The sequence below is a fragment of the Lampetra fluviatilis genome, chromosome 27 (assembly GCF_964198595.1).
Source record: "Lampetra fluviatilis chromosome 27, kcLamFluv1.1, whole genome shotgun sequence".
NCBI classification, from domain to species: Eukaryota; Metazoa; Chordata; class Hyperoartia; order Petromyzontiformes; family Petromyzontidae; genus Lampetra; species Lampetra fluviatilis.
The window spans coordinates 2,751,228-2,774,313 of NC_136301.1; the positions used below are offsets into that span (position 1 = coordinate 2,751,228).

The 23,086-nt window shown below is 44.8% G+C and overlaps 2 protein-coding genes across 3 annotated transcripts in view; both read left to right on the forward strand.

Annotated features, from left to right (window-relative positions):
- CZIB (CXXC motif containing zinc binding protein) overlaps positions 1 to 23,086 on the forward strand; it is a 379,487-nt gene that overhangs the window by 142,592 nt on the left and 213,809 nt on the right. The gene's annotated exons all lie outside the window — the stretch shown is intronic.
- BACC1 (BPTF associated chromatin complex component 1) overlaps positions 2,788 to 23,086 on the forward strand; it is a 34,615-nt gene continuing 14,316 nt past the window's right edge. For both annotated transcript variants that reach the window (XM_078869059.1, XM_078869060.1), the window contains exons 1-2: positions 2,788 to 2,944; positions 6,101 to 6,195. In XM_078869059.1, coding sequence (XP_078725185.1) covers positions 2,924 to 2,944; positions 6,101 to 6,195 — 116 coding nt within the window. In that variant the 5' untranslated portion in view covers positions 2,788 to 2,923. The remainder of the gene's footprint in view (positions 2,945 to 6,100; positions 6,196 to 23,086) is intronic.

Below are 23,086 nucleotides of genomic sequence, written 5' to 3' on the forward strand. Positions count from 1 at the left end.
GTTACGTCAGATGGGGACGCATCCTGCAAAGGTGTGGATATGGAGAAAGAAATGAAAGCAGTGAAAAACTGCTGTAATTCACTTCAAAACATGAAATACTAAGTTCAAACTAAAATACTGCAGAAAATGGAAATGGAGGGTTACCGGATGGTAAAACATGAATGAGAGAGGTCTGGTAATGATCTCTCACGCTGGAGAACAGTTTGACTATTCAGAACATTCCAAGGAGCCGATGTATCATCGGACCACAGCTTGGTATTATGCAACCTATGACTAAAACTGAAAAGTACATCGAAACGCAATATGAGAATAAGAGGAACATCGAGGCACTCGTGAACGAGGAGACGGGGAGGAAATGTGAAGAGGAAATATCCAGTAGAATCCGGGAAGGGGGGGGGGCACAAATAGAACATCTTGGCCTAGAGCCCTAGACAGAAAAGCATTAGCACTAAAGAAAATTTCGATTTAAAGCTTTCGTGACTGCAGGGATTCATCTTCTTGGTTCTTTCGGTAAAGTCACGTAGAAGGGAAGTAATAAAATAATAAAAATAAAACAATAAAATAATTCTCACGACGTTACGGCCACAACGCAAGCAGCCGTCCTCAGGTGGAGAGCAGGTCTGTCGATAAGACAGAGTCTGACTCTGTCTTATATTATTATTTCCATTCTACGTGACTTTACCGAAAGAACCAAGAACACTAAAGAAGACTTTATAAATGTTTTCTCCTACAACATCAGAGCGCAGCGGCACATTAAATACGCACTACAATGACAATAGTTTAAAGCGATTTGAAGCATGTTTTATTTTTTTTTGGGGGGGGGGGGCAGAGCTTTGTGACGTGGGGGGGGTGGGGGTCAAAAATCGTCAAATCGCGTGCCGTCATTTATGGACGGCCCCAAAGTCACGTAGATCGAAAATAAAATTTAAAAAATCACGATGTTTCGATCGCAACACAAGCAATCGTCTTCAGGTACAACACTACAGCAGGCGAACTGCTGAGGCAGGAGGTTATATCGCTAAAATTAAACATTAAAAACAAGCTTATCAGGTAAAGCCCACTGAGATATTAGCTTATTTTGTCAGAAGCGACCTGGCTACAATGATTAGGGGTGGGGGGGGAGGGTAGTGCGGGGAGGTGAGGCCAAGGGGCCGTTCATAAATGACGTCACGAACCTAGGGGGGGGGTCAGACATTCGTGACGATGTGTGACGAGGGGGGGTTGAGAAAATGTGACGTCACATCAAAATGCGCAACTTTAAATAAATATAGAATTGTTATAACAACACTAATTGTTATAACAACACTCCTACAACATCAGAATGCAGCGCCACATTAAATACGCACTACAATGACAATAATTTAAAGCGATTTGAAGCATGTTTTTTTTTCAAAATGGAAATATGGTTTGGGGGGGGGGGGCAGAGCTTTTGAGGGGGGGTCTGACTTTTTGTAACGCCGTGTGACGAGAGGGGGGGGGTCAAAAATCGTCCAAAATCGCGTGACGTCATTTATGGACGGCCCCCAAGGTAAGAGTGCCCATGGAGGGGGGAGGTGGACTGTTGGGGGCAAGTGCTGTTAGCGAGTGGCACCTATGAAGGCCAGAACGGTGCACGAATGGGGTGGGTGGCCAACACCACAGCACCACGCCCGACCGCCTTTGCCTCCCCAGTGGCAATGTTTACACACCGCCCCAGGTACTTATTTGAGGCCGAGTCGGCCTCGGGGAGGCACAGGACCGATTCAGACAAGGTCCGCGGCCCACTGACGGCCCCTAGCGACCTTTATTGCGACCCCCGACAATACACAAATGTGAAAACACACACACACCCACCCCCATCATCATTATCATCATCGTGCTGTCAAACCGCAATGGTTTCAAATGGTGTGGCGGCCCCCCTCACCTCCAGGTGCCCTGCCTCTAACCCCTGAAAATGGGTGAAGAACACCGCTTGCTACGTGGAATGATGACCGGTGGACGACATTAATGATGGCGGGAGTCTAGAGATGATACAAACCACGAATTGGGAAACTATGAAATGCAAAACTGAGAGAGATGCCAAAGGTTTGTTTGTTTATTTGGGGGGGGGGGGGGGTGGATGCTTTCATCCAAGCAGTGATTTGATAACGGCTTCTTTTGCGATCCATAAGAGGTTTTTGTTTGGGTTAGGGGCCGTCCATAAATGACGTCACGCGATTTTGGACGATTTTTTACCTCCCCCCCCCCCCTAGTCACACGGCGTCACAAAAAGTCAGACCCCCCCTCAAATGACGTCACAAAGCTCTGCCCCCCCCCCAAATAAAACATGCTTCAAATCGCTTTGAACTATTGTCATTGTAGTGCGTATTTAATGTGGCGCTGCACTCTGATGTTGTAGGAGAAAACATTTATTAAGAAGTCTATTTAATTAAGCAGAACGTGTTGTCTATATTAATTTAAAGTTGCGCATTTTGATGTGACGTCACATTTCTCAACCCCGCCCCCCCTCGTCACACATCGTCACAAATGTCTGACACCCCCCCCCCTAGGTGCGTGACGTCATTTATGGACGGCCCCGAACCCAAATAAACCTCTTATGGATGATATTGGTCGCGAAAGCCTACCCCCCCAACCCCGCCCCTCTCCCACCGCCCCGCCCCTCCCCCACTCCCCCCTACCCCCCGCCCCACCCCCCGCATGTTAACTGCCGAGAGAGCCGCCGTCCAATCAGAGCTCGTCTCCGATTCACAACCCGCCCTCCGACGTTCAGCGAATCAGATCGCTTCGTCTCGTCGCTCAGCCCGCCATTTTAAAAAAAGGCTTAAATTTTTCCTTCTTCGGTTCAACTCGCCTTATCTCGTTTCACATGTAACCGCGTTTCTCTTCTCAACGTTCGTTATTTATTCGCACGTTCATTAATCGTCGGCTCGCAGCGACCGCGTCAATGACGTCCACGTCGACAAAAGTGAGTTTGTTGCGGCTTACCAAACCCCCGCGGAGGCCTTGTTGAGGCCTACAATGCCGCGGTCTCGCCTGAGCGGCTCGCGGGGATTGAAGCCTCCCGGTTCCGCGGCGCCTCCCAACCGAGGGCTCCTGCCTCACCCGGGATCCCCGTGCCGGCGTTTGGCGGGTTATAAGAGCCGAATTTGTTTACGTGCGTCGAGATATAAACAAACCCGAGGTGCAACTTTCATCGTCGTCGTAATTTATTGTTAATTCCCCGCTGCAATGTTAAACCGATTGTCCGTTTTAGGCGGCACGTCTCGAGACGACAATTTCGTGCGCATCTTTGGCATTGCAATTTGGAACGCTTCGTGACTCCCTCCTCAAGAGATGCCTTCCTTACACAGTGACCTTTGCTGCACCCACACCAATGGGCACTGTTATATCGCGAGCTCTCCGCTACCGAAGAGAGTCTGTGTTCGTCGCATGATAACCCGTGGCAGTTAATTGTCAAGGCTGGCATTTACCCAGATTAAATCTAAAAGATAAATGAGCATAATTTGTTTTTGTGCAGAGAGGAGGAGAGCGGTGACACGGCTGAAATCAACTCGCTGCATTTTTCAAACGCAGTGGGCTGAAATTTGATCTTGAACCCAATGATCTCAGCGGTGCCGGGCTCGGCAGCACTCTGCTGACGTCTGCCACATTCGGTCACAATCATCAAAACGATCACCATCGCCGCAGGCCATAATCGTCATTATCATAATTAGCATTGACCACAATTATTAATGTCAACACTGTCATCGTAACCATCAGACTCTTCGCCGGGGTTTATAACGTGAGTGCCACAGTTGGGATTTTCCGGTGGCTGACAGAAAGTGAAATTTCCGCCACTGACTGACGATCGATCGGCAGGAGAGATTAGTTCTGACTGATTACCAGTTTGAGCGGGGTCGATGTTTTGACTTGACGGCGGCAGGGGTCGCGTTTAAAAACCGTAGTAGTAATAAAATAACCTCGATGTTATAAAGAGCCTTTAATAACGAAATCTCAAAACGCCGTACAAAAAAATACACTCCGAAGTATGAATACATTCAAAACTATCCGAGGGCAAGTGTGACAGCAGCATTTGCCTCTTGCAAATAATATCTGGATCAAAAATACTCACATACAGGATATCGCCTTGTTGTGACCCACTGTTGGATATAATCCTCACGCCGCGTCAACCACGTGGGATGGTTGACCATGCTGCGCGCTTGTCCGTGCGTCTTGGCTAAGTGTGGTACCGGTTCAGATATTCAACCATCGATGCTATCTCGGTATAGGAATAAGAGCTCAGGGTTTTCAGGTTCATATCGCAAGTGCGTAAGCCAAGTTGACCTGCAAGCCGGATTGAATTCGCGTCCTTTTGATTGTGAGTCTCTGCAGAGGTGTGGACTCGAGTCATGTGACTTGGACTCGAGTCATGAATTTGATGACTTGCGACTCGACTTGGACTTGCATAACAATGACTTTGTCCCACCTCTGGAGTCTTGTGCTCACCCAGTGGTTCGCAATCGGCGGCACGCGGACTCATTGGAGTGGGACGTTTCAATGTCCCAGGGGGGTAATAAATGTTGTGAAATGATATCATATGTGAGTAGTCATTGGTGGATGCTCGCGTATGAATCGGTTCATAAAAAATAACCACGATAAATTTGAATTCCATTTAGTAACCTATAACGGTAGAAAATACCTTTTATGTGGTTTCCAACTTTAATCAGCGAGCGCGAACTAATTACGTCATGCGTGCAGAGCGTCCGTTGAATTCGCTTGCAGTTACTAGTTTAGGATACGTCACAACATTGACAATTGGTTAAAATATTTATGTTCATTACTTCTACATTTATTTCTCAAAACCATGTTGGGTCAGGCAAGGGGGAGGGGGGTACACGGTTAAAGCAATTAAAAAACGGGATACAGTGGCCAAAAAATGTTGAGAACCACTGCTCCAGCCACTGCGCATCCTCGCCAGATGTAAGTGAATATGAGTAGAAATGCATTGGCAGCAGATCGCAAATACGGCTCAAACATATGTAAGGAAGGAGCGTGGAGAGCAGCTTTTCCGTTGAATTGCGTGTGGTGGAGCATGCGGTTACCCCCAGGGCTTTGGAGGCCAGGGTTGGTGATTCACGGAGGTTTGTCGAGTTCAAGCCCGCGAGTTGGCCAGGAGATGGCAGCAGAGCACAACTATTCTTGAATATATATTCTTGAATATTTGTACGATTTTAGGTCATGTTACCTTTTATGGTCTACAGACTTTGTATTAAATTAAAACTATCCTGGTTGGCCGACGTGGCAGCTGGCTCAAGGATATGAGTACTGAGCTGACACGGTTGCGATCTTGGGTTCAAATCCCTTTTGGACACAATTGATAAAACCAGGCTCTTTAGTGTAGTAGAATTGAGGGTTTAAGCATCGTCTCCAATGACTGCACAAAACCCATCATATAAAAATGTGGTGTTCTATTGTGTTTGTGTTGGAGCACGTGGAGTGCGCCTACTGAATAAACTAGCTCACTTGAAGGAACCTTAGAAGACGTTTTGTGATGTATTGTTTCACATGTCATTATCGAACATGTGGTGATGTACTTCTCTCCAATAATTCTGTACGTATATTTTGTTTTGTCTTGTGCTTGATGCTGTGGTGATATTGGAATAATATTTGCTAATATTAAGAGAGCTCCATCTCCATTGTTCTGAAGGTGATGGCCATGCTCCCATGGCCACTTTGAAGCAAGCTGGCGCTGCATATTCGCCGGGCTGACCCAATTCAGGCCCCCGGCACTCAAGCTGTCCTAAACAATTGTCCTGATTTCATGGAGTCAAGATGGGATACTACAGAATAATAAATGTTAGCTTGGGATAGCATAATTTACCCCAAGCATATCTTAAATCTCTTTTGTAGAAATAAAAAATGCTTTCACTTCCCTCCAGTCATGGAGGGACCATGAAGCGTTAGTACAAGAAACATGCCGAGCCAGTCCAGGAACATCCCGGTACAGTTTTTCTTATATATGATGATGACTTAAAGGTTCCATGATTGATTCCAAACAGACCCCGTCACCACCGGCTTCCTCCCACTTGTTCCCCTGTCGTCCTCTACCCTGCGTGTGCCGTATCCCACCCGCCCACGGCAGGTCGGTGAGATATTCTCAGCGGCAGGAGCGGCGTTCTCCAAGTTGGGCGAACTCACCATGCAGCTGCACCCCGTGGCAGACACATCGCCTTCTGGGTAAGGAGACCCACTCGCCTTGATTTTTCATGGTCATCGTCAGTCATTCAGTGGCCATCATGATTCATCATCATTGTTATTTTAGTATTATAAACATCAAAAATCATCATCAACTTCACCATCCATTAGTCATCATCTTGTCATCTCCAATGTGGGGGTCGAAATTCTCGTATCTCCAGCTTTTCGTGTCTCTTGTAACATGTAATTGGGCTCTTCTTGTGCACCAAACTTCCTCATTGTGTTATCTAGATACTTAATTCTTTGTCTCCCTTTTAATCTTGCCCAAAATTCTACGCGCAATGCACAGGTTCACCACAATACAATAATTATCCTTAATAAAGAAAAATATTCATTGTATCCTGAACAAAGTAGGGTTTTGTAAAAGATTTCTGGATAAATTGATAGCATGGTAGTTTTTTGACGAGTTATTACTAGAGAGTTATAATCCTTAAAAAGTTTCAGTTTCATTTATTAGGTATAACCCTGTTATACCTAATACTCGGGTGCAACCGCAACGAAACAAAAACATGAACAAGAAACATCTTAAAGTGACTACACGCAACAGAAAAATCCTGGAAAAAACAACAGTCTTCCAGAAAAAACACCGCATTTCAATGCTATGTGCAAAAATCCCAGTGGGATGCAAGTCAAACAATAAGAACCATAAGACAATGTAGATTAAAGTTATGGGGCTAACTCTGTACTACAACAAACAAATATGGCCAGACTAAACCGTCCTCAAAATCACCAAAATAAAGCCACAAAAACAATGGAACAGTGATCATAGGAACTGTGATTCAAATCCAACAACAAACGATATACATAACATGTACGACCAAACCCCGCAGCCATAGCTGGCTGCATGAGTCACTCCATAACAGCAGGAGTATCAGTAGCAAAATCAAAATTTCTCAATACACCTTTAAAGATCAGCACACCACAATGAAAACTCAAGATCATACTTTGCAGCGGTCATCCGAATGATACATTTGATTTCAGGCCATTCTGAATAGCAGTGGCAGCTAGGGGTGTACAACTCCTCTAGAGCAGTTTTCAGTGAAGATCTCATAGGTAGTGATCCAAGTTGCAGTTTATTGGCGATAGCATTCCAGACCCCCTGGGGGCATCGATAGAAAAGGCCCCTCCTCCAGCATTTGTACGGCACTAAGGAATGTGAAGCTGGTAAATGAGCGAAGACCTTAGGTCACATTTGTTCTTCGAAACAGTGAGGAGATCCAGCAGGTAGTCTGCTGATTTTTTTGTAAGTACTTCGTGAATAAATAAGATCTGATGCACAAGCCATCGATCATTAAGAGAAGACTTGTAGCAAAATCTATTTTGCGTTAACTGCCTTCGAATTACTTTGAAGAAATATCTATTTTTAGTGGAAGAGCACCAAGTCACAATACAATCATGATAAAAATGGGAAATACAATGACAAAGTAAAGGAAATCTGATATCGTTGTATCATGAAATGTAAAATCATTTTGTGAAAAAAAGATACTGCTCAAATCATAGTTCTTAGGCTCGCGTTTCGCCGCCATTGTCGTGTTGGTGAAGATTTCTGCCGTTTGGACATCTACACATTCTCAGACGACACACTTGGAATTGATTTAGCGTCTTAAAAACGAGTGGTAAATCATTTGAAGGGAACAATGATAAGTCTTTGAGAAAGAAGTGCAGGCATTGGATTTGGGGTATGTCTCATAGTTTAAGTCGGAATCCAACACTATGAATACAAAGACTGGAGCAGTGGTAAAGTGCACTTAGTGCTTACTGAGCCACGAAACCGATGACGTTTGATGCTTGGTCATGGACAATGTCTGTGGGGAGTGATATGTGAACCAGTCCCGAGTCTTCCCCTTCAGCCTGCTTTGACCAGCATTGTGAAGAATGTCACACAACCTCACATGCCCAAGGAGGTGTGCAGAAGGTGTTTATTCAGCAGTGGATTGACAAAGGAACTGCAAATGTAAATCGTAATCCATATGCCAAATTACGTGGTGTTTGAATGCCACTGTAAGACTCATAATGCTTAGACTCTCATTATAAATCCATGCCGTTCCTTTCCCAAGGCCATGTTGACAAACGCGTGTGTATAATTTGACTGGAAACCACGCAGTTATTGTGGCCCCACTTAATTTTCCACAATTGGGCCTCCCCCAACACCTACCCCTGACTCCCCCCCCCCACCCCACTCCAATAGAAGCCTGCCCTGGTCACATTGCATCCATGGGTTCAATCCCATGTACACGTTGGTACATGTATCAGCCCCTTGTCTATGCACTGCTCGTTGAGAGGGCCTCCACAAGTCCTGTGGATTATTTGGTCAGTGCGGGTTGGTGGAGGTGCGGGAAGCAAAGATGCTGGACCATTATAGTATGGTCCAACAATAGACTTTTCTTCACTGCCTTCTATTGCCCACCCACAGCACGGCCACGCAGCTGCTTACAACAACCTGTTTTGTACAAGGAGGTCGCCCATAAAAGCACGTAAGCAGGCCCAAACCCACTTAGCATTTGAGTGTCTTGACTAGATCGGGCGCATTCCGAGTTATTAAATCAGAGGTGGTCCTGCCATAGTAACGTGACATTTCCACCAATGGCTCAGGGCAGTATGCAAGGAAGAGCAATGCACCACACCTGCCTGCGTGGTGTGACACACTTTGATTCCACATACAGCGCAGACAGATCAACGCACCATCGATTCTGACGCACGCGTGTAGGTCGATGCGTGTATCGCGAGCGCAAAGAGTAATTTTTTGATGGCTCGATAAAGCGACGTCTCTTATGTTTGTGGCAATTGTCGGGGAGATATTTATATGTGTATTGTTAACCCCACGACGCCCAGGGCTGTGGTCGCAGAGTGACGCGGGCTCACAGGTGGCGGTCGTTGAGCCGGCGCCACTGTAAACATGTTGACAGCCGCGCCACGCGCCCTGCCAGGGCATTGCACCGAGCGCTACTACCCACGCAGGTGGCTTGCGCTGCACTGCCTGCGGAACAGAACAACAGATGCTCACGTGCGCGGCTGTGACATTGTCGCACGGGATGTGCCACTGCGTCGCATTGTGTAGATTCTCTTTGTGTTTGTGTCTGTGGCGGTGATCCCACCGCCTGCTGGTCCGTCGTGCCGGCCGTCATAGGCACTTGATCCCAGCACTTGCACCCAACCGTCCTGTGTGGTTATACGGGAGGTCTTTATCTTTGTGTCTGTCTTTGAGAGTGGTGACACAATTAGCTCACTGTGCTATGAACCAATTGACCAGATCAGTGGAACAGCTGCTCACGAGTATACGGCTGTGACTTTATTGCACTGATATACCGCTGCATGTCGCATTGTCGTCTTCTTTTTGTGTGCTGTATGTGTCATTGGGTGTGAGTTCGATTCGCAGCCAGTAAACGTCAGCGGCAAAGGTGGTGAGCGATATCAAAGCCAGTGCTAGGCCTCCCCTAGAACGACTCGGCCATAAATTAGTACCTGTGTGGTATATAAAACATCAAGGACAACTGGGTGTGTGTGATCACATCACCTCCTCATATGCCATTCTGGCACTTTCACCAACAGTCCGTAAAGCGATATGGGGGATTGTTTGAGTTAGATTCCTTGTCATGGTAAACATTTGTGGTGAGTGATACATAAATTGGGCCTGGGCCTACCCTCATCCTCAAATGAATACCTGGTGTCGCGTGTGAACATCAGTACTGAGGAGACAAAGGCGGCCGGGCTTGTGCTGGCCACATCATCCACTCCCTGTGCCTTGGCACCCTTGATAGGAGCTCAGCACTTGACTATACAGTTTCAGGACCTTTGTTGGTAGCAGTGCCACCATGGTTAACACACTGCTATGATCCTGATGACCTAGGCTTGATTGCCTGGCTGTGGCACACCTGTCGTGTACATTGGTGTTGTTGAAGACAAAGGCAGACGGGTGTGTGTAGTGCTGGCCACACCTCAGTGCCGGTTTCAATAGGTGCTGTCTAGCAACATTTGCGCATATGGTCTATAAGGCTAAACGGTGTGCACGTGTGTAAATGGTGAGTGGGGTGTCGTGGCGTGCTGCGCTGGGAATCGGACGATTACGGTTCGATTCTCGGCCACAGCCACTATTAATCCTGGGTGATGGTTGAACTGTTGCTGACCCTCCCCTAGGTAATTTCAGCCTTAAATGTGTTCCTGGAGCAGTGTAAATGTCATGACTGGTGAGACAAATGTGGCTCTGTGGCATTCTGGCCACACCGCCCTCTCGCGTGCCTTGTCAGGTTTCATATATTTCGATTTAAAGCTTTCGTGACTGCAGGGATTCATATTCTTGGTTCTTTCGGTAAAGTCACGTAGAAGGGAAATAATAAAATAATACTAATATAAAACAATAAAAATTATCACGACGTTTCGACTGCAACACAAGCAATCATCATCAGGTGTGAAATCCACAGCAAGAATTTGACATTTGAAATTTTCTTGCTGTGAATTTATATTTGTATTATTTTATTATTTCCCTTCTACGTGACTTTACCGAAAGAACCAAGAATATGAATCCCTGCAGTCACGAAAGCTTTAAATCAAAACATAATTTATTGTTTCCCTTCTACGTGACTTTACCGAAAGAACCAAGAAGAGGTTTCATATATGTTCATTAACATAATTTACTCGAAACGGTCAGATGTTTGTATTCGAGTAAATTTCTTTATGGATCACAGCAAAGCTCCACCTGAAGTAAGAAAAACGGTGGCCCCGAGGTGTTTAAGGCGGAGTCAACCTAAATAAAGCACAACAGTGGCCTCGTTATGTGCGTCCACAACATTGCTCTCTGATACGAATGAAGCTTCATTTTTTTGTTAACCTGGTAAATTGTAAGGATACGTATGTAGATGTTTGTTGAACTTCTTTCACACTACGTAGCCAACCGTGCTAATCGGAGGTGCAGTTGTCGGCGAAAACACGTTTCCCGGTCTCCTGTAGAGGGCAGTAAGATTCAGGTATTGGTGTTGCTTGGCAGCCGTGGTCATGAGTGCGCTGCGTTTACTGGTGGTGTGAGGTGACTTGCACGAGAGTCGTGGGTGGCATTGGAAGAGAAGCACCTATTGTGCACGTCTCTGTGTATAGGTAGAGAAACAGTGTGTGTGTGTGCGTCAACAGACATTGATTGTCTGGGTTACTTGGCACAATCGCTGCGGTGACGTCCCAGCCACTTAGTGGAGAATGACAGCTGTTTTTGTTGGAGACGTATGTGTGGTGCTGGCTACATCGCCTCCTTGATGTGCCGTGCTCAATTAACAGAAATTTCTATAACAGCCACCGTACATAGTCATCCGTGCTAATCGGGGGTGCGGGGGAAGGACAACAAACTAAATACAAAAAGCGGATTCTAAAGAAATTCGTTTTCAATCACAGATTTGAAATGCATAGCTGCAGTGACTTCCTAAATCGGAAAAAAGATCTAAACGTTGAGGCATAGAAGTACAGAGTAACAATGGATGTTACTGCGCTGCCCTCCGCTGCCCTCCACAGAGCGCCGCAGCCTTATGAAAATTAGTTAATGTAGAGTTGTCATCCATCCAAGCACCATATAATATCACACCATATAATCTAGATTTGAAGTTTTCGTGACTGCAGGGATCCATACTCTTTGGTTCTTTCGGTAAAGTCACGTAGGTATAAAATAAAGTAAATTTAATCACGACGTTTCGGGCGCAACACAAGCGTCCGTCATCAGGTGGGACAATCACAGCAAGAAACAATTGCTGAAGTGGGCAAAAGGGCTGCTGTAACAAGAGGCTATATAGGTAAGAGAGGGGGGAGGAGCCAGGGAGGAGAGAGAGAGAGGGTGGGGGTGTGGGGTAGGGGGAGTGGAGTGCTGCAAGCTCTGAGCACGACAAAATGCCGGGGCTGGGAAGTGAGCAGCGGGGCTGGGGCTAGGAGGCTGAATAAACTGGAGATGCGGATATGAAGGCAAAACTACAAAGCAGATAAGGTTTTACCTGGTTAATAACATCCTTCCAATGATTGCTCAATTTGTATCCATCTTCTCGGTTGAAGTTATGTCTATGTTTATATATCTGGATGGCTTCATGAACAAACCTTTGATAGTTGCCCGAAGGTTTGCAGAGTACCTTCTTCTCGGAAAAAACAATATCATGAGAGCCCACAGCGTTATAGCAATGGTCAGCCACGGCGGAGGTATTAGTTCTGCCGTGTTTCAGATCTGCCTTGTGCTCGCGAACACGGTCCGAGATATGTCGTTTCGTTTCCCCAATGTAACGGCCACCACAGGTGCAACTTAGTTTGTAGATTCCAGGATACTGCATGTCAGGAATGACATCCTTCACAGATGGGATTAGATCACGGATTTTCTGCACTGTATTGAATCGGACCTGGATCTTGTGTTTGTTAAAGATTTTGGAAACACCTGATATGTATGGCAACGTGATGGTTTTAATCGGCATCTCAGGGGGTTGTTTCTCCATGTTTGGAGCAAGAGCTTTGCGAAAAATGCGGTCTGAGTACCCATTTATCTGAATATCCATTCATCTTGAGAGCTTGGTGTACGTGTTCCAGTTCACTGGCTAGGTGGTGTTGGTCAGAAATGCAGTGGGGCCCTATGGTGTAGTGTTTTGATGAGGGAATTATTCTGTGCCGGGTGGTGGTGGGAATCAGGTTTCGGATAGGAATCTGTGTGGGTGGCTTTGCTGTAGACAGTGTCCCAACGAGCCGTCATGCCTCTTCTCAAACAAAACATCCAGGAATGGTAGCTTACCATCCTCCTCCACTTCCATGGTGAATTTGATGGATGGGTGTATGGAATTAATGTGGTTGAGAAATTGGTTAAAGGCTGGCAGGCCATGTGGCCAAATGACGAAAGTGTCATCTACATATCTCGTTCACAAGGTGACTTTACCGAAAGAAGCAAAGAGTACCAAAGAGTATCGCACCATATAGGTTGACGAGATTAAGGCGTATTCCAGGTGATTTGGTAATAGGAAAAGGTATTGCATATATGTGTATAATTAGAAAATAAGTCATTCATTCTCAGACCCACAATTGCATACACATCTTTAGAATCGATATTACTCAATGAATTGATAAAAATGAGTGATGCATTTTGAAATAAATATAAGGCCTATGTGCAAAATTGTTGCCAATGTTTTTGATCCATGTGTCACGGACATAGGCAAAGAAATTGAAACAAGAGCTCAAAAGTGTGCAAAGGAACGTGGAGGGGGGTGTACACTTGACTGAAAAAGGAACCCATAGAACAAAGAACATGTACACATTTAGAGACATCACATTAATTGTACAGAACACGAAGTGGGCAGGAAACGTCGCCAAAAAGGATGGTGGCCAGTGGTCGACTCGCGATAGAATTGCAACCAAAGGAGGGAACACGTCCAGGAGAGCACAACCCCTGTGGAGACTGAGCGATGTGGGAGCGAGATGGGTGGTTGTTGCATCACAGGACCATGAACTGGCAATGCTCTGATTGTGAGTCACACACTCTTTAACAGCGGTGCCACGTGGCCGGCTAGGATTGTTATTCCTGTACAAGCTGGCACCGCCGTGTCCAGTAACAAGGGTGGATCATTTTACCAACTACAATCCCTGACAAAACTGCTTTGAAACTCAAAAATAATAGGAATTGGAAGGGGATTTAGAGTGTTCTACAAGCTCACAAGTTTAGCGCGGCAAACTGTGTTGGTTAGAATTTATTTTACCTTGATTAGAGATTATAGGTCATACAGCTATGTACACAGCTCGTCCATATTTTCTTATGGTCAGAATGAGCCCTTGAGTACTTTAATTGCTGCGACTGACAGTCTGACTTGAGGACAGACAATTGATATTCTTATAATATAGACGATTGTAATAATGTACGGACCTTTGCTCTCCACTGCTGGATGAACGTTGGTCAGCGTGAGTTGGTGAAGGTGGGAGGACTCGGATATCACGCAACCATGGTGTTAGCCACGGCTGTAAATTTACCTCGGGTTGCTGGGCTCCTAGGGCAGTTTGTGAACGACCTACTTAACTTAGATAATTACTATTATTAGTATTATATAAAAGCACATATATTACATATCATTACATATCTCAGACACTTAATTGCTCCATGAATTGACATATTGGATCAAAAGAAGAGCTGGGCTTTCTGATGAAAGTAATTGGTTACTCTACCAATGACTGGTTTTGATTTCTTCAAATAACACGAAAATATTTTGGGGAAAAAGTTCCACCTCCGTTTCCGTGTGTGCCGTTGGGTGTGAGATGATTGGCGGAGCTTAGTGATTACACCAGCATCACGAGCCGCGTCACATGTGGCTTGTCAGGCAGGAGAGGGGGGTTTCTCCTGCTCTTTTTGAAATGGAATATGTCGGGGTGGCTGACAAATGGTTAAACGGGTCCGAGTAGTTGATGATAAGAAAAGTAGTCCATGAAGAGAATTCACCGACTAATCGCCCCAGCTATCGTTTTAATAAATATTTTTATGGCAAAATATATACAGATAGTCCCCGAGTTACGATGGTCCGACTTAGGATATTTCGATCTTACGATGGCGATAGCGACATGACAAAATTGTAAAATATTTTAAATTTCGCGCGGCAGGCAAACGCAGCAGCGTACGAGGTACGACACTGTACGTTGGGACGCTGCCGGGATGTACGCATCTCCCGCTAGGCTAAGAATTTTCCTTGTTTTTTTTACTTTACATTTTACTGTACAATACAGTATTGTAATTAATAAATACATACAGTATATAGTTTATACAGTACGGTACTGTAAATTGCTCTGTTTTGCTAAATTATCACCATTCTTTAAGACTCCTGGGTAGGCTAGGCCATCTTCGACTTACGATATTGTTGACTTACGATGGGGTCGTCGTAACGCATCTCCATCGTAAGTAGAGGACTACCTGTATTTTTTACAGACTGAGTAATGTTTTGGGCATTTGGCAGCCCATGAACTGCCAAGTTTGCCGGCGGTCGTTTTGGTTGTATTGATGACAGCACTCAAAGTGCTTCATTAATACTTCTTCTCGTTGTTGCTCCTAGCTCTGTTCAACGTAGCCACGTAGTGCGTGTGTGTGTTGTTTGTGCGTATGACAATTGATATGCGTGCGTGCATGCTTCTGTTTTGAGTTTTGAGTCACTTGAGATGACTCAAAGGTAAGAAAATAACTGACTTGGCCCCGAGGCTGCCTTGGGTGCGTGAGTCTGAAGTCTTTGGGTAAATGGTTAAAACCTATAATAAATGTTACCCTTGCCTTTGTGACTTTGACACCGATGTAAATAAACATATATATTATATTGTTTCATATGTACATGCATTGTTTCACTCAATGTAACAGTTATTTGATCACGTGGACGTCACAGTTCGTCCACTATAATATTTGATTAATTGTCACGATTCCGATTTAATTCGCAGCGTAGTAAAACACACTTGAAGAACTAAATACCCATTAACCTCTTAGCACACGCATATAAATTGTACGCAAAGGTTTGTAGGGAACAGAATAATGTAGAGGCCAAGCAACCAAGGGAGTAAGCAGAGTTGAGGAAAGATTTCCCTACCAATCAACGACATTGCATACTATTAATCACCATCTGGAAAAAAAACAATCAATTTTAGTTCCCATTTTGTCTAGCCATTGTAGACTATATATATATTCCTTGGGTCTTGCGGTAAAGTCACGTAGGTAGGTTCAAAGAAAATAACAAAAAACTACGATGTTTCGATCGCAACAAAAGCGATCGTCATCAGGAAAAGGGGGTTAGCTACTTAAAGGAAAACTGTTTATAAAGGTTTGAAATGGGCGTAGCTCAAATGTCAGCAGCATGGGCGGGGCAGTTACAGTTAATGTTAATGTAAGTGGTGGGCAGCGACCGCGACGGTGGTGGGTTTTCCACCAATTAAAGGACTGCCAGGTAAAAATGAGCATGTTAATGTAATATCGGTGAGCGGCCTCCACAGCGAGCTCGCTGAGGTGGCTATGTTAATGTGAGAGATTAGCATGTTAATGGGAGATCGCAGAGCCGTAAGCTCTAGGTCGGCGCGCGGAGGTGGCTGTGTAAGTGTGAGAAATTTTACCTGTTAAAATCTGAGTCGACAATAACAACTAACATCGGAAGGTGGTAGGATGGGAACATCACAGCCCGTTATGACTTAAACTGGTTGATAACGTCCTTCCAATGATTGCTCAGTTTGTACCCATCTTCTCGGTTGGAATTGTGTCTGTCTGTATATATGGATGGCTTCATGAACAAATCTTTGTTGATAGCCAGTGGGTTTGCAAAGTACCTTCGTCTTGGAGAAATAAATTTTGTGTGAGCCCACCACATTAAAACAATGATCAGCCACGGCTGAGGTATTGGTCATACCGTGTTTCAGGTCTGCCTTATGTTCACGAACACGGTTTGAGACATGTCGCTTAGTTTCCCCAATGCAACTACTGCCGCAGACACAGCTTAGTTTGTAGATGCCGGGGTATTGCATGTCAGGGATCGCATCCTTCACAGATGGGATCAGATCACGAATTTTGTATGTACTGTGTTAAATCGAACCTGGATCTTGTGTTTGCTCATGATTTTGGAAATCATTTTGGTGACCCCTGCTATGTATGGCAAGGTGATGGTTTTGATTGGGTCCTCAGATGGTTCTTTCCCAACGGTTGGGGTGATGGCTTTACGGATTGTGTAGTCTGAATATCCATTCGTCTTGAGAGCTTGGTGTACGTGTTCTAGTTCACAGGCTAGGTGATGATGGTCTAAAATACATCGAGCTCTATGGTGTAGAGTTTTGATGAGGGAATTCTTCTGGGATGGATGGTGGTGGGAGTCAGGTTTTAGATAGGCATCTGTATGGGTGGCTTTCATGTTGACAGTGTCCCATTGAGCCATCTGGTCTCTTAGATTAAAACATCCAAGAATGGTAACTTGCTATCCTTTTCCACCTCCATGGTGAATTTGATGGCTGGGTGTATGGAAGTGATGTGGTTGAGGAATTGGTTCAGAGCTGGTCGGCCATGTGGCCAGATGACGAACGTGTCATCTACGTACCTCTTCGACACGGACGTAGAGTGGATGCCTGGATGGCATCTGTCTAAACTTTTTCCGTGAAACATTGGCTACAACTGGAGATAAGGGAGAACCCATTGGGGTACCTTCAACTTGTTTGTAGAATGTTCCATTCCAGGTGAAGTTAGTGTTGGTGAGGCAGTGTCTCCCCAGGGCCGGTACATCAGCATTCAGTCCTTGTTGGACCAAATCTTCAATGATTGCAATGGTGTCAGGCACAGGAACTTTGGTAACCAGAGAGAGTACATTGAAACTAACGAGCAAATTATCTAGAGATAGTGAGATGTCCTGAATTAACGATACCAAGTGAGCTGAGTTAAGTACAGCTGAGTTGGTCTTACCAGTGAATAGTTGTAAGGTCTCAGACAGAAATCGGGCCAGTTTGTAGGTGGGTGAGAGACGATATGATGAAGGGGTGTACCTTCTTTATGGATTTTTGGTAAGCCATACAATCTGGGTGGTCTAGCAGCAGAGGGTTTTAAGGAAAACCGCTTGGTTGGTTCAATTAAAGATGTCGAATCGGTGATGATATTGTTGGTTTTTGTAACGAGGCTGTTGGTGGGATCTCTTTTAATTTTTGTATAGCTACTTAAGTAGGTTCTGAATTTTGTTATTGTATGTGGTTTTGTCCATGATGACTGTGGCATTGCCCCTGTCGGCTGAGAGGATGACGATGTCATCTCTTTTAATTGAGAAAGCTCAAGGCGCTCATCCTTGCTGATGTTGCTAATAGGTGTCTTTGCGCTTTTGAGGATTGCAGTGATTTCCAATCTTGCCACGTCTGCAGTAATGTGTCCAAAAACCCTTAGGGGGTACGTCAACCTGGGCAATGATATCATCAACTGTTTAGGGGTGACTGCGAAATTCAACTCTTTAGCTAGAACCGATTTTAGGCTGTCAGAAATTAGACTGTTACTCTGATTGATAACAATCTTGTCAACATACATTTTTTATTTTAACCTATCTACGTGACTTTACCGAAAGACCCAAAGAATATGAATTCCTGCAGTCACGAAAGCTTTTAGTCATTGCAGACTATGAAAAGGATGAAAAAAGCATCCGACTATGTGGAAATTAATGCAGTCATTATAAGCCCTCACAAACCGAGGCCTAAATAAAAGCTATATTTAGACACTACTGAACCGGTTCGGAAAATGTAACAGCCACAGCATGGTGAGAAGTGGAGAGCTCCACAATAGGTAATAATAGGGGAGTCTTGACAATGTGACACGCTCTCACAAAACGTATTCACGGCGAAATTAGAACATATTTTCTGAGAACTGGATTGGACAAAGGTGTAGTATATCTATTCGTGGAGAAGTCGTAAACCATCTCCGATACGATGATGTGACGGTAAACTAAAACTAAATGAAAATGTTTTATTTTACCAGGTAAGGCCCACTCAAGTATATACCATGGCTCGTTTTTTATAAGCGACCTTGCCGCAAATGATTGCTCAACGAAGCGGCTTCTCACATGGAAATTGACAGCGGCAAAATCCTCTAAATGCATCTTTTTAATCGTGGAGGGAAAAAACCAGAGGACCCGGAGAAAAATCCTCGTGACCACAGGGAGAACATGCAACCTCCAAATATTCAGGCGTCGGGGTCAGAATCAGAATTGGGGGCATCGAACTTGCTACCCCATATGCAAGGCGTGGTAGTTAACATCTCGCCACCGTTGGTGCCTCGTCATTGTTACATCTAAAGGAAATTAACTCTAGGAAATGTTCTAAGAACTTAATAGGAGAGCCTGCAAATATGAACAAAACAAAGGGAAGATACGGAAAGTTTGCCACATCAAGTGGAGATGTCAGCCGGCTGAGTCGCTCTTGAAAAATAGCTTCTTAGCTAAATGGGCTTTACTCGGGGAATTAAACTTCTGATTCTGATTAACTGGAAAAAAAAACCCATCAGCACAGATATTAAAGGCAGACCCGGATAAAAATATAGAGATAAAGACGTGAGCAGGGTTGGATTCGTTTTGGAAAGCTGGGCTTCTTAATGGCATGCAGAGAGATCCTCATCCGGCAGTGGATTAGCAAAGAGCCATACACCTACACACGTGCATATGGAAGTGTACGATGCAATATCAAGTGATGTTGCTTCATGTGTTGCCTAAATATCGTTGTAACTCAAGACGTTGTGCAACTGTGTTTTGACGCGTGTTTTGACGCGTGTTTTGAAGCGTGTTTTGATGTACAAAGGACAAAGATCCCCGGATAGCCTTTAACATACTGTCGGGGAAAGTGCTGTTAGCGTGCACATTTGACGGCCCGGCACGGCACACGAGGAGGGGGTGGGTGGCCAACACCACACCCTAGTGGCAGTATTTACATACCACAGCAGGCACTCATTTGAGGCTGAGTCGACCTAGGGGAGGCCCAGGACCAGTTGAGATAATCGTCACTGGTGTTGATCGTGAGCGGCAAATGAACCCGGGTTGACGGGTTCGTAGCTAACCACTGCACTACCACTCCCCACTGTTGATGTCCACACACGCGCGTACCCATGCCGTAATATCTTCATGTCACTTGGCTTATAGCGGTTTGGCTAATAGCTCATCATTATCATCATTAGCTGTGATTAATTCACTGCTTGACGATAGGCCCTCCCACTTCATCGCCATCTCTCACGGTCCTGCGAAGTAACAATCCACCCAGCACCTACCTGCACATCGGCTGATTGCGTCACTTTCTCCACGGTGAACAAGCTCTCGGGCACCTTCCCTCATTTGACTGGCACTCGGTTGTTATCATGAGCCATTGGTAATCATCGCTTCTGGCGATGTGCCGTGCCCAAGCTCACTTGGGGGTAAATACGAAGAGGTGAAGATGTCGAACGCATCGTCTGTGTTTTTTTGTTTCTTAACTTCATCGGTTTACTTTCCGACACCTTTGCGGTCACGTGGGTGACTGGGTCACTGAGCCTCAACGAGTGAGAAGTCGCAAATAAATTATGTTTGTGTTAATGATCAAATTAGCATGCATAAACATACTTTAAATTTCGATTTAAAGCTTTCGTGACTGCAGGGATTCATCTTCTTGGTTCTTTCGGTAAAGTCACGTAGAATGGAAATAATAAAATAATAAAAATAAAACATAATAAAATAATTCTCACGACGTTTCGGCCACAACGCAAGCAGCCATCTTCAGGTGAAGAGCAGGTCTGTCGAGTAGACAGAGTCTGAATGACACACTCCAGTCGCTCCAAGCCTGTGACTTTACCGAAAGAACCAAGAAGATGAAACATACTTTAATTATTGTTTCGCCAGTGTGCTTCATCTGCAACAGATAATTCGCGTACGGATAATCGAGAATTTCTTTGTTGTTTTGGATATCCTGTAAAAGTTTGTTGCTTTGTATAACCCAGTGTGTTCTCTTTATTGGTGCTTCTGCCACTTACACCATTACATGTGTGACAAGACTTTACGAACTTTATCAATGCACGGTATAGTCAACAACTTTATTGCTACCTCAGCCACTCCAGTCTTTGCTGTATTACAAAATGCACCCCCACCCTCCCCCGGAATTTCCTCTGTTTCCCGTAACTTTACCCACTTTCCCGTAACATAGTATTTTTGTGAAAGATTTGTATTTTTAGAAAATTATCCCAAAATTAATGGTGCTCGTTACTTTCCGGAGTGTCAGATAACCTGTACAATACCGGTAAACCACTTCCAACCGTGCACCTCCCCACGCTTTTTTGCGCCGAGGATGACTCTGTTTGTGTGACGCACTGTATTTGAACGCGTGGCTTGGCGAGTGTGGGAGTCTGGTGTGTGTGTGTGCGCACGGGAGGCGCGATATCACTGCACGCACACTATCCCACCGTACGCTGTGATCGGATTAGCAAGCATGTGAAGGGGATGAGACATCGCCACCACGCCTGTCGGCTCGTGAACCCGTATAACACGGTGAAAATAAAACCATAACCAACACACCAGCCACCCCTTACGACACACTGCTTATCATGAAATCCAGACTGGATTTGGCTTCACACTGGAGCTGATCCAAATCCAAAAAGAAGATGCGATAGAGCCAGCAGCTCGCAATCGGAAGGTTGAAATCCTGATTGGGGGTTGACTCGCACCATCATCCCTCCAGGTTCGATAACATAAATACCACTTTGTGGGCAAGGCAACAGTGGTTGTAATATGGATAGACTGGTCCCATCATGGCAATGTGGAATTTCTTCCGCTTGCTCTGGGCAGTAACAAGGAGCTTAGCATCACCGCAATGCTTTTTTTTTAGCAGAACACTGACTGTTTTTCGGCATGACTGAATATGCATGCTGTAGTGAGTTAATGTTTTAAGGTGAGGGTTTGTAAACTGGCAGCCAGCAAAGGTTTTTGGAGTGGCTTGTCCAGGATATGAGAATCAGATTAGTGAAATTAAACCGAGATAAACGCGTGAAATAAGAGCTAGAGATGAGAGAAATATATATATAGACACAGACGGTGAGATGAACTTGAGATAAACTTGAGATAAACTTGAGATAGAAATTAGTGATAAAAAAAATTGGGAAACTGAGACCTGATGGCAAGGTGTGCATAGTGGTCGTATGTGTAGACTTCAACGTAATTAAAAAAAAAAATTATTATACCAGATAAGATATGTATCTCCTTTTCATAAGTAACCTGGCCAGAAATGATAGCTCAACGAAGTCGCTTATGTGGAAATTTCTAGCAGGCAAATACTCCTAAATGCATGCTTTTAAATGTAGATGGAAAAAAATCCACATGACCTTGGGGAAAACATCTAAACTCAAAATTTACAGACATCAAGGTTAGGATCGAACCTATGACCATCTGGATACCAAGCGAAGTAGTTAATATCTCGCCACCAGGGCACGTCATAACGTCTGTAAGTGTGACACTTTGAATTGAAGGCGTCGTCTGACATGACACATCACATGGCCCACTGGCAAGACACTAGGTTTTATTATGTGACCCTGCAAAATATAGAGTTGAAGAACCCTGCTTTAGGCAATGGCCATTGTCCATAGTTCAGAGCTGAAAGTGAGGGCAGCCAAAATATTTCAATTGACTTCATCTTGTCGCCGGAGGCAGCGTTTAAACAATGCCATAACTGTGCCAAGCTTGTCATGCATTGAACCCGACCGACATGAGTTCATCGGATCATTGATCACAGCAGCCGTGGCGGGTGATATCTGAAGCAGTACTAGGGGTGGGGCCCTCTGCTTTACCATCCCGCACTGACTCGCGTGGTGAAATGCGGTCAAACAACCACCGGACTGGCAAGATGTGGGGAGAACTTCATCCAGCAGTGGCTGGACACGGCGTCAAAATTATTGTTGCAGCCTTAAACGGTGGGGAATGTGTTGATCGTTGAGATTTGGAGCCATTCGGATAGTGCGTTTGTAATACACCTTACTCACCAACGTCAATTCATTTCAATTAAGTATGTGTGATGATTCGCACATCCGCTCTCCATGTGCCGAACAGTTATATTAATTGTATGGCTTGTCACCAGCTGGGCTCGCGATCCAATTTGAGAGTCGATCAATTTTTTCTCTCGTTTTTACCCTCTCGTTTGTATTGTTTTTTTGCTGTCTCGTTTGTATGGCTTTGTTTGCTTATTTCAACTCGATGCAACATGAGCATATCGTTTGCATATAATTTGCTAATAACGTGAATAATTTATTTTCACAAGCTCTGTTGCAATGCGTGCGTGCTGGATGTTTTCCAGCGTCTCTTGACAATCGTTGTATTTGGATATATTTTTTTACTTTATCTCGTACACAGTTATCGTAGATAACATAAAAGCACAGTCCTTTGTCAATCCACTGCTAGATTAAAGC